This window comes from Bufo bufo, chromosome 1 (assembly GCF_905171765.1).
Source record: "Bufo bufo chromosome 1, aBufBuf1.1, whole genome shotgun sequence".
Classification (NCBI taxonomy): domain Eukaryota; kingdom Metazoa; phylum Chordata; class Amphibia; order Anura; family Bufonidae; genus Bufo; species Bufo bufo.
Genome location: NC_053389.1, coordinates 717,453,412 through 717,465,651, shown reverse-complemented (window position 1 = coordinate 717,465,651; position 12,240 = coordinate 717,453,412). Strand labels below are relative to the sequence as shown.

Sequence of the window (12,240 nt, the reverse complement as noted above, 5' to 3'; positions counted from 1 at the left end):
TCTAGTAACAGAAACCTCTAAAATGTGAAATTAGCTGAAGAGCTCATTCAGACGGCCGTATATTTTTTTCCGGTCAGTAAAAATGCGGATAGTTTTTTCTTTAAGGAAAGTTCAGTCTGTCCTAAAAAAATTGAATGGATACGGAATGTGTTCCGTATGCATTCTGTTTTTTGCGGATCCATAGACTTGAATGGGGCCACGGAGCAGAGTTTTACTGACAAGCATAGGACATGCTCTATCTTTTTTGCGGCGCCGCAGAGCAGAACAGCGGATGCGGACAGCACAACGGATGCGGAACGGGTGCGGGACAAAACATACGGCCGTCTGAATGAGCCCTTAGACATAAATGGAGAAGAAAACATCATGCACCTCAAAATTGGATTAGTAGCAATAAAGGGGGACATTTATTAAGACGGGTCATTTATACTATAATATCTTTGTGCTACCGCAGGTGTAGTTTAAGGTAATTTGATGAATGAGATGGGCTGGCCTGCCCTCTTCCCCGCCTAGTCACGGCCCCTTTTTTCAACGCTTCGTAAAAATGCCATGAGCTGGGTAAAGGCACAGATTTTGTCGTAAAAAAACGCCTTTGTGACAAAATCTACAACTTTAATACACCACAAAGTGGTGTAAAACAAATTATAAATGCCCCCCAAAGTACTGTTTCATCTCGGTTAATTGTAGACTATTGTAAGTTGGTGGTATTGTGTTTGTCGGTATGGTCATCTGCTGTGTCAAGGAAGATGACACGGATGTGGTGAATTTTATGTTTATTTAGTATTTTTATTTCTGTTGCATTTGCTTAGGATTAATGTTCTAACATCTGTCTTTTCTTTACAGCTCTCTGCACGGAGGAATGTGTCCACGGAAGGTGTGTTTCACCAGATACGTGTCACTGTGAGCCAGGATGGGGGGGTGCTGACTGCTCCAGTGGTGAGTTCTCAATTATACATAATACTGTGTTGTCATCCTGGACACCTTCTATAATAAAGAATAGTGTAATCCAGATGGGCAGGCAGTCCATGTTCAGACGTCACAGAAAGCTGTAGTTCTCTGCATAGCAATAGGTGAAATCTGCTGCAAAGTCCAGAGGAAATCCCCAGCAAATAGAGGAAAACTGGTTCTCATAAAATGGGGCTAATTTGTGACCTGCTGCGGTTTCCGTGTGGAACCTGTGCCACTAATGGACATGTCGCTTATTTTTCATTTAATAAACTTTGGTGCTAATTTCCCATTGAAAATGAGAAAAAAATAGGAGTTGGTGTAAAATACGAGAAAAATGCCATGTCCACATACACTTCGCATGGGTTTTATTTCCATGATTTAGGAAATGTTGTAGAACAAATGTCGCTCACACATAATCAAGGTAAAAATGCTGCATTTTTGTATTTCATTTGTCCAGAATTGCAGCAGTAAAATGCCGTGATAGCGACGCAAGTCCATTCAATTGCATCTGTAGCTCAAAGTTGAAAATTCTTCCTTCAAAAATGATGTATAATAATGTGCTGAACTGATTGTATGATTGTATTGGTGGATGCAGCTTTCTAATTCTTCTTGCCGGGTTAGGACACATCGTCACGCGCTGTGCATATATTTCATTAAATTGACACAGTTTGGCGGTTTTTAGCCACGCAACTATATGGATTATTCCATGGGATCCCTTAGATTGCCGTCATAGAGAAATAGCATTATTTTAGAATATTCATATTTATATGACTAAAGTATTGTAGGCTATGGGGCATGCCCACTAACCACGTCACCGATCCCGACCAAATGATCACACTTGGCACTGCTTGACGATAGAAAAAGGTGGCCACAGCAGCCTCTTTATAAAAAAAACATGAACTTAAATGCATCAAGAAAACCGTGAGATAGGAGGTATCTTTATGCAGTACCGAAAAGCATGTGTCCCCAGCTGTGTTGAACAAACTTGAGGATGACAAATATGTAAAGTTACTGCCTACCAGTCCCTTCAGGACCTGTTCCCCCAGGGACCGTCCCAGTGGATCAACACAACCATTACCAATCCCACTTCATTGCTAAAGAGGGACGCCAATGCACCAATGAGCCCCCAAAACCACATTGATTGGTTAAAAATAAGGCAGTGAGAGGAAAAGTGACTACACCTTTTGTAATGCTTACCTTAACCCCTCCCGATAATCCTAACCCCACTACTCTACCAAAAGCCCAACCTAATCCCCTGGCTCACCTAATTAACCCCTTTCTCACCTGCTTCTCTACATACTCTGTCATAAAATCAATGCACTGCAAAGCTCTGTTCACAAAAACAGTGGCAAACAGAGTCTAAGGGCTCATGCACACAACCGTATGTATTTCGCGGTCCGCAAAACACAGATCTGTTTTTTTTTGCGGATCCATTGTAACAATACCTGTCCTAGTCTGCAAAACGGACAAGAATAGGTCATGTTCTAATTTTTTTTTTGCATAGCGAACATACGGAATGCACACGAGTCATTTCTGGGTTTTTTCAAGCCCCATTGAAGTGAATGGTTCCGCATACGGAACTGCAAAAAAATGGAACAGAAACGGAAAAAAATACGTTTGTGCACACTTACCTGTCTGGTACTGACCTTCAGCTCTGTTCATTCCTGGCTTCCTGATTCTTTAAAATAATTCCAGAACTAGACTGAGTTGATTGACAACCCATAGGGGCAGTGTAATTGCAGTCAGTTAGCAGGGGCCTGTATAAAATAAAGGAAAACCCCTTACTCACCTTTTAGATGTCCTAAGCATTGTGCTCTGGTGCCGGTTTTGCTGGTCCTATAATGTTGATGTCACATCGATTATTCACATGACCTCTGCTTCCAGTCACAGGCCTCAGTGGTCACGTGTGCATGAATGGCACGTGAGGTCAGTGCTTGGCAGCAGCAGCCGAATGAATGATGGATGTGACGTCATTGCTGCCGGACCAGAGGTGGCGCTGGACATATAAAAAGTGAGAAAGGGGTTATTTCTTTATTTCATACAAGCTCCGGGTCAGGTTTATCGGAAAACCACTTCTAGGGTCAGGAAAATGTGATTTCTCCAGATTTTTTATTTTAGGGGGAATGCTGTTTTTAACTTTTGAATTTCTTGTGGGGTTGTGTATTCTCTAATTACATTTTTATTGTGAGTGCGTGGTCCAGCTATGTTATATGGAATGTCTGATGCCTGTATCAATATTGCTCTGCCCCCGTGTGATTTGGTATATGGTAAAATTCTGTTTCGCTCCTCGCCACATTTCAATGGAAACCGTCTTTCCAGTATTTTTGTTGCTTAGTGAGTGATGGCTTAGTTGAAAGCACAAATTATATGCTGTATTCCTTTTTTTTTGCTTTTGTAGTGTTGCCTTGTGTGATGTGCTCTCTATAGATCATCCTACTGCTTTATATATCTGTCCTAATTTTTCCATTGCACATTATAATCCTTTTCAGTGGTGTTTTTTTCTCAGTATGAAGTGGTAGATGTAGTTATTGACTGGCAGTGCTGAGGTAAACACTGATAACACCGCGCAACAATGATTTTGCTACTGAGACAAAAACATGTGATTTATACTTAAATGAGCACGCCAATTCCAAATATGGACTCAAAATTTGCCTGACACGTCTAGATTTTAACCCCTTAAGGACCCTGGTATTTTCCATTTTTGCGTTTTCATTTTTTCTCTCCCGCCTTCCCATAGTCCTAACTTTTTTATTTTTCCATTCACATAGCCTTATAAGGGCTTTTTTTTCGTCGGGACAAGTTATACTTTCTAATGGCACCATTTACGGTTGCATACCATGTAGTAGGAAGCGGGGAAAAAAATTCCAAATGGGGTAGAATTGGGAAAATTCTGATAAAGGGTTTTTTTTTTTTACACTGTACACTATGCGGTAAAATTGACCTATTATCTTCATTCTCCCGGTCAGTACGGTTACATTGATACCACACTTGTATAATTTTTCTTGCGTTTTAATACTGAAATTTTTTTTTAAAACCTTTGAGAAAAAAAATATATTTTGCCCCCTATAACTTTTTTGTAGTTATGTGTACGGGGCTGTGTGAGGGCTCATTTTTGGCGGGACGATCTGTTCTTTTTAGTGATACCAATGTGAAGTGTGTGCGACTTTTTGATCATTTTTTTATTACAGCTGCTCAGGTAAAGAATGAAACAGCTAGAGCTGAAGAGAAGGCAGCTCTAGCATGACATGCGCCTCCTCTTCAACCAGCTGATCAGTAGGGGTGATATTGATGACCTATCCTGAGGAATTGGACAACCCCTTTAAAGATAGGCCTGTTTAACATGTATTTCTAAGTGCTTATCTGTGGCTGTAGAATGCCTTTCTATGAGACCCATCAGTCTAAAAGCTTACTTTTACATTTTACATGTTCACCACTGATGTTTTCTTTTAGGTATCCTCTTTGCTGTTTTTGGAAAAATCCACTGGAGGAACGGCATGAAAAATACACCATATAAACTAAGGGCTCATTCAGACGGATGTATGCTGTCCACAAAAATGCGGTTCCGTTTTTGGAGGACAGTTCAGCATGTCCACAAAAAAAGTATTGCATTTCGATTTTTTGCAGACCCATAGACTTCAATGAGGCCATGTCCTGTTTCATTTGTTTTGCTAAGCCGTGGAATGGAATAAAAGGGCCCCATAGAAGTGAATTGGTCAGCATCTAATCCGCAAAAAAAAACGCATCCGCATATCTGCGGACAGCATACGGCCGTCTGAATGAGCCCTAAGGCTGGGTTCACAAGTGATTGAAAATGCAGCTGAAAAATCTGAACAAGAATCCAGCAAAAACTGCCACAAAACCGCATGTATTACATGCTGTTTTTGCCACGGAAAAACCAGCAGATTTCACCATCTCCATCGCAAAGGGTGAAATCCTCTGTATAAATTGACTTCTGCAGATTTCAAATCCACAATGCCCTACGTTTTCCACTGCGGAATATGTGGATGAGAATTTCAAAATTTTCATCCACTTTGTTGGTACTATACAATGCTGCGGATGTGTTACGCGTAAATCCGCAATGGCAAATCCACAGCTAATCAGTCATGTGTGACCTCAGCCTAAGGCCTCATGCACATGACCGTTCCGTTTTGTGCGGTCCGCAAAACACGGATGGCGTCCGTGTGCGTTACGCAATTTGCGGAACGGAACAGGTGGCCCATTGTAGAAATGCCTATTGTCTGCAGAACGGACAAGGGTAGGACATGTTATTTTTTTTTGTGGGGCTACGGAACGGAGCAACAGATGCGGACAGCACACGGAGTGCTTTCCGCATCTTTTGCGGCCCCATTAAAGTGAATGGGTCCGCATTTGGCGGCTCGGATGCAGACCAAAACAACGGCCGTGTGCATGAGGCCTTAGGGAAAGTTTACACATAGTTCACTCGTAGCAGGATTGACATGGATTTGGAGTAGAAATTCTGTCCTGCATTTGTGCAGCAATTTACAGCGATATATGTTTTCAAAGCCTCATCCAGATAAAAAATTCAGGGCGGATAAATGAACATGAAAGTCTGCAGCATGCTCCCTATCTTGTGTTCACAGCAAATTTCACCCTTCTAGTGTAAAATCTGAGCAGCACAATCTACAGCAAGATCCGCAGGTATGAAATGTGAACGTCAGAATCGCCACGGATTTGTATGAATAAGTCTTGTGTCAAATTTTCCTGAAGAGTCCAGCGGAGGGGTGAAAAGGCTCACTTCTTTTTGCCCAGTTTGGAATACTATGTCGAGGGTTAAACTTTGATTGGTAGCTTGCATAGTTCTTAATTTGAAAGGAGCTTATCCTCCTAAAACGCCTTCATTTCTCCTCATTTTCCTGCTTTGTACAATCATGATCCTGACAACCTTTAGCCTTACACTTTGTTTAAGATGGTGGAGGCTTCAAAATGGTGAAGACAGTATATCCAGGGTCCAGGTAGGAGCAATTACCAAGGATCCCTGCCATTTAGGAACTTCTATCATTACCTACTCTTTTCTTTCTTTTTTTATTAAATAATTTCTATTAAACAACTTTTTGGGGGAAAAAAAAGCGATACAAACAATAAATCTTGTACATCACTTACAGTATACAAGGCATAGAAACATAGAAACATAGAAACATAGAATGTGTCGGCAGATAAGAACCATTTGGCCCATCTAGTCTGCCCAATATACTGAATACTATGGATAGCCCCCGGCCCTATCTTATATGAAGGATGGCCTTATGCCTATCCCATGCATGCTTAAACCCCTTCACTGTATTTGCAGCTACCACTTCTGCAGGAAGGCTATTCCATGCATCCACTACTCTCTCAGTAAAGTAATACTTCCTTATATTACTTTTAAACCTTTGCCCCTCTAATTTAAAACTGTGTCCTCTTGTGGTAGTTTTTCTTCTTTTAAATATGCTCTCTTCCTTTACCGAGTTGATTCCCTTTATGTATTTAAAAGTTTCTATCATATCCCCTCTGTCTCGTCTTTCTTCCAAGCTATACATATTAAGGTCCTTTAACCTTTCCTGGTAAGTTTTATCCTGCAATCCATGTACTAGTTTAGTAGCTCTTCTCTGAACTCTCTCTAGAGTATCTATATCCTTCTGGAGATATGGCCTCCAGTACTGCGCACAATACTCCAAGTGAGGTCTCACCAGTGTTCTGTACAGCGGCATAAGCACTTCACTCTTTCTACTGCTTATACCTCTCCCTATACATCCAAGCATTCTGCTGGCATTTCGTGCTGCTCTATTACATTGTCTTCCCACCTTTAAGTCTTCTGAAATAATTACTCCTAAATCCCTTTCCTCAGATACTGAGGTCAGGACTGTGTCAAATATTCTATATTCTGCCCTTGGGTTTTTACGCCCCAGGTGCATTATCTTGCACTTATCCACATTAAATTTCAGTTTCCAGAGTTCTGACCATTCTTCTAGTTTTCCTAAATCCTTTTCCATTTGGCGTTTCCCTCCAGGAACATCAACCCTGTTACATATCTTTGTGTCATCAGCAAAAAGACAAACCTTACCAGCGAGGCCTTTTGCAATATCACTTATGAAGATATTAAACAAAATCGGTCCCAGTACAGATCCCTGTGGAACCCCACTGGTAACATTACCTTGTTTTGAATGTTCTCCATTGACTACAACCCTCTGTTGTCTGTCACTCAGCCACTGCCTAATCCACTCAACAATATGGGAGTCCATGCTCAATGACTGCAGTTTATTGATAAGTCTTCTATGTGGGACAGTGTCAAAAGCCTTACTAAAATCTAGATATGCGATGTCTACTGCACCTCCACCGTCTATTACTTTATTCACCCAGTCAAAAAAATAGATTAATATGATTTCAGCACACAGCAGTGCATCCTGATCCTGCTGGCAACCTTCTAGTTTTTATTATAGCCCAGTGTTGCCAAATTATCAGAAAGTGTATAGAGCCTGCATACCCTGTGTTTTCCAATAACCTCCCCAAAAGGATAGGGCGGACGGGAACACCGCTGTCTAATTCTCCTGATCTCGTGAGTACAAAGTGAAAAAAAGGATCGTAGAAGAAAAGACTTTTTCTCCTGTACTGAATATGCAGCTTTTTCAAGTAATTAGGAATATTAAAAGCAATGACTGTGATTGAGATAGAAACATTATTCATTCCTTTATATTTCCTCACTGGGCAGGCGGCCAACATATTTCATTTATGAGTTTTCATCTGCAATGAAAAAAAAAAAAAAAGAAAGAGAAAGAAAGAAAGGAAGGATAGCAGAGGGCGAGGAGCCAATTACTAAATGAAATACGTTCCTGTTTAAATCTAATAAATGACACTCTAACTGTTCTCGTTTTGGAGTGCCCCCAGAGTGACAGCTCATTTCACTTATTTGGAATTAACCCCACTGTAACTGAGACAGATATTAGCACGGAAGCCAACAACATAGTTGCAGTTTTGCGCTGCCCTCCCTCACCCAGCTGCCATTTTGGCACTTGTTTCATGTGATTTCAGACAGTATTCATCCTCATTCAGCTTTAGCATTTTGCTTATAGTAGGCATTTTACATTTCTTCTGTAGCCGGCTTTGCCAGTAGCCTTTTTTTTTTTTTAGAATTTTTTTCACCGACGGTGAAGTAGTTTCATCTTAAGAGCTGGTTGGCAATGGCATGATGAATTATGAAGGCCTCTTCTAGAAATTTATTACGTCACCAAGTGAATCACAGGTGACATCCTGGATTGATGAAGAAGAAAAAAGGCAGTATTGGGTATGAGACTATGCAATTCATTAAGAAAAAAGGCTTGATAGTGAATATAGATAGGTGTGGATGTAGTGTCTCTTGGAGTCTTAATTCTTTATCTTAGAGGAGGGTGATTTATCAGCAGTGAGTAATAGTCATCAGAAATCGATCTCAAACGTGGAAGTTCAAGCTGGTTTCCAATGTCCATTACATTCAGTGCCCCCGTGTACAAAAGATGGTTGGTAGTTTTTTTCCCCAATGCATATATACCACCAACATATTCATGATGGGAGGGGTCACCATCTAATTTCTCCTATTTCAAGCACACTAGGGCAATTAACCTATCAGTATGTTTTTAGAGTGTGGAAAGAAAGTCACAGAAGCAAAAGGAGAACATACAAACCCCATGTTGCACTTGGTGGTCTTCAAACCCAAGGTGCCAGTGATACAAGACAATGCAGCTAGTCCTTTCTAATGGACTGTTTTACACAACTCACTTGAGTTTTAAAATTAGATGGGAAGGTGGATGGGTTTAGCCGGAATTAAAATGGCCACCAGCAACCTGTCCTAGAATAGGGATAGAACTGGTTGCCTCCACTTGCAGAGCTGCTGCCTAAGGGGTTGAGGGCCTATCCTGAAGATACGTTATCAATATCAAAATCCTGGACATCCCCCTTAGAAGTCTATTACTGTTTTAATGCTAAATATAATAATCTCATGCCTTACAAAATCTTCTGGATGACCCTTTTAGTTAAGGTAATTTGTATATATATATATATATATATATATATATATATACATACATACAGTATATAGATTAAAAGCCCCATTGGTAATATGTATCAGAAAATCCTGTTCAGAGATTTGGCTTCAGGGGGATGGGGGAATGGTTTGTTCATATGTGTCTCATAAATAAAAGCTTGATTAGTATGCAGATCTCATTGGACGTGTATTCTACATCTGTACCTGTGCAAACATTCCCCCTGTAGGCCAGGTCCCCGGGAGCAGCAGTCAGGACAAGGTGGAGAATTTTATGCAGCGAGTCTATTATGAAATGTGAACACGTCTATTACATATTCCCAGCGAACCCCATTATCTTCTAATGGTGGAGAGGGGAACAGAGAAGGTAATAGCAGTGTGCAGAGAGGACCTCGACTCCCACTGGATATTTCTGGCGCACGTCGGTTCCCCAACCTCTGAAGCTAGCACCCTCTGAAAATGAATTAGCATTACAAGCAGGGAACCTGTTCAAACGCTGGGAATCCTGGGAGAGATGCTCTGATGCTCTTTATGAGTTGTTCTGAGGGTTTGGAAAGAAATCTGTTATTTGTTCCTGTAAACTATTTCTTTTTTTATTTGGGTCATAGACCTGAGATGAATTATCCTGATATTGTAGAAATTGGGGTTATTTCATTGACCAGTCTCTAAAATATGTCTGGGTTTATGTTTATTTAATGCCTTAATCTCTCCATCAATAATTTTATAAAGAGAAGCACAACGGCTTTGATCCTCTCGCTTGTCATTTCCAACGTTAAGAAGAAATACTTTCTTTAATATTGTAGCATTTAAGTTTTGCAATTTTCTCAACAACTGTAAAAATCGTATACATTCTCTGCCCTTTAGAGCTGCAGTCTGAAGCAGTGTAAAAATCATGATATTCTGAAATGCAGGAGATTACTAAGACATGCGGCATACCCCAAAACGCAGCAGGGCACGTAACATAAAGCTGAGCTAAATGAATCTAGCAGAGGAATGAATGAAGATAATTTTTTACATGCATATATAAATATAACATTACTGGAAATATAATAAAATATGTAACCTTGAAGGAGTTTTCTGGTTTGCATCAGTGTCCTTTAAAATAATCATTTATGAATTTCGCTGTAAATTTGTAATGTGTTTATTTTACCTTTTATTGCTCCTATCTTCCGTTCTGAGCTGTGGTCACATGACCTTGTCCATGCAGCTGTTTATTTCCTGTGATATTATGTCCATGCAGGGGCAGTGATAGGGGAGTGTCTATGTGACTAGCTGGTGGGAGGAGCTATAAACTAGCTGGGTGTTGTTAGGGGCAGTGATAGGGGAGTGACTAACTGGGTGGGAGAAGCTATAAACCTAGTTGGGCGTTGTTAGGACCAGTGATAGGGGTGTGTCTGTCTAACTAGCTGGTGGGAGCTATAAACTAGCGGGGTGTTGTGAGGGGTAGTGTTAGGGGAGTTTCTATGTAACTAGTTGAGTGGGAGGAGCTATAAACTAGCTGGGTGTTAGGGGCAGTGATAGAGGAGTGTCTATGTAGCTGGTGGGAGGAGCTATAAACTAGCTGGGTGTTAAAGGTGGTGATAGGGGAGTGTCTATGTAACTATCTGGTGGGAGGAGCTATAAACTAGCTGGGTGTTGTTAGGGGCAGTGATAGGGGAGTGTCTATGTAGCTAGCTGGGTGGGAGGAGCTATAAACTAGCTGGGTGTTAGGGGCAGTGATAGAGGAGTGTCTATGTAACTAGCTGGGGAGGAGCTATAAACTAGCTGGGTGTTAGGGGCAGTGATAGAGGAGTGTCTATGTAGCTGGTGGGAGGAGCTATAAACTAGCTAGGTGTTAGGGGTGGTGATAGGGGAGTGTCTATGTAGCTGGTGGGAGGAGCTATAAACTAGCTGGGTGATAGGGGAGTGTCTATGTAACTAGCTGGTGGGAGGAGCTATAAACTAGCTGGGGGTTGTTAAGGGCGCTGCTCGAGTTGTGGCAAAGAAAGGAGAAGTGCATCATGGGTTTGGTCGGATACAGCATCAGGAAGTGCTACTTACAGGATGGAAAAAAAACAGAGGGATTAAGGAGAGTCCAAATAAAAAAATAAAAAAAAAAGCATGGGCAAGGTGTACATGAGGTAAGCAACTACATGAGCATATCTGTTAAAAATCCCTTTAAATTTCCTGAATGTAGTTCAGGAAGGAATCCAGGAAGCAAACTTGCCTAGGTCTTCACGTCCCCATATAGACTCTTATTTTTAGAAGGTTCAGTGACAAGCCCCTAGAGGAATCCAAAATTGCCATTCAGAGCAGTCACTTTTGAGCCCAGGGGAGGCAGGACACCACAGGTGCCTCACCGACTGCCATTGAAGTGTGTAGTAGTTACATTTTGGAGCTCAGTAAGTAGACATGATGCTACAGTAGCTTTGCTTTTCTGAAGATAGTCTGACCATCCTATACATGCCTAAGTGCTGCCCCAGATGAGATTTGCAACTAGATAGAGGTGGAAATTGACACATAGGCATACATTTGTACCTATGGATATATGCTACTTTTATAGATGAGCGGTAAGTAGGCAAACAAAGCCCCCACACCTGTAAACCCTGATATGAAGATGGGTACTAAGAACCAAATTAGAAATGAGCCAATCGATTCTCCACCTGTGAGCAGCTGTCCACGCAGGTGAAGAAGTGCCCTCAAAATCACACGATAGTTCCAATTAAGACTATTATTCTGTCCTTCCCCTGGAGCCGATGTTTTGTAAATTTTGCTAGAGAATTGTATAAGATATCGTGAGTGTCAGAAAGGAAATGCATTGGTCTGCAGAAGGGGGACTTTAGTGTCCCAGACCGAACTCCAACAATGAAAGTGTCTCCTAATATGTAATTAGCAGAATGTTTCCTGTCTGTGCTGCCCCTCTGATTAGCAGACCAAGGGCAGAGACTCTGCTTCAGCTTCAGGGCTAGAACTGCGCAGGCACCACTACTAGACTCTGCCCTTGTTCTACTAATCGGAGCGGTGGCGCTGGCACCAAATTGTCATGGTCGGGCTCAATTCCAGCGGCAGGTGAAGAAGCCCTGCTGATGAGATGAATCAATTTGCTCATCTCTAAACCAAATTTTAACAAGACATGTTGTTGAGCCACACTGAATATTATAAGATGAAAATCTCTTTAAAGATATCTCTTAAGGAGAGATTCATGCCATAAAACATTACTGTAGCAGCACTGTCTAGTTATTGGTTGGTGCATGTTGCCCAGTGGGCTTGTCCCTCACTACTAGAGATGAGCAAATTTCCGCTTATGA

At 41.3% G+C, this 12,240-nt stretch overlaps 1 protein-coding gene across 1 annotated transcript in view; it reads left to right on the top strand.

The window, feature by feature from the left end:
• Positions 1-12,240, top strand: part of MEGF11 (multiple EGF like domains 11) — a 370,671-nt gene that overhangs the window by 74,445 nt on the left and 283,986 nt on the right. Inside the window, exon 2 of the mRNA XM_040414290.1 lies at positions 841-933. Within this exon, the coding sequence (XP_040270224.1) occupies positions 841-933 (93 nt within the window). The remainder of the gene's footprint in view (positions 1-840; positions 934-12,240) is intronic.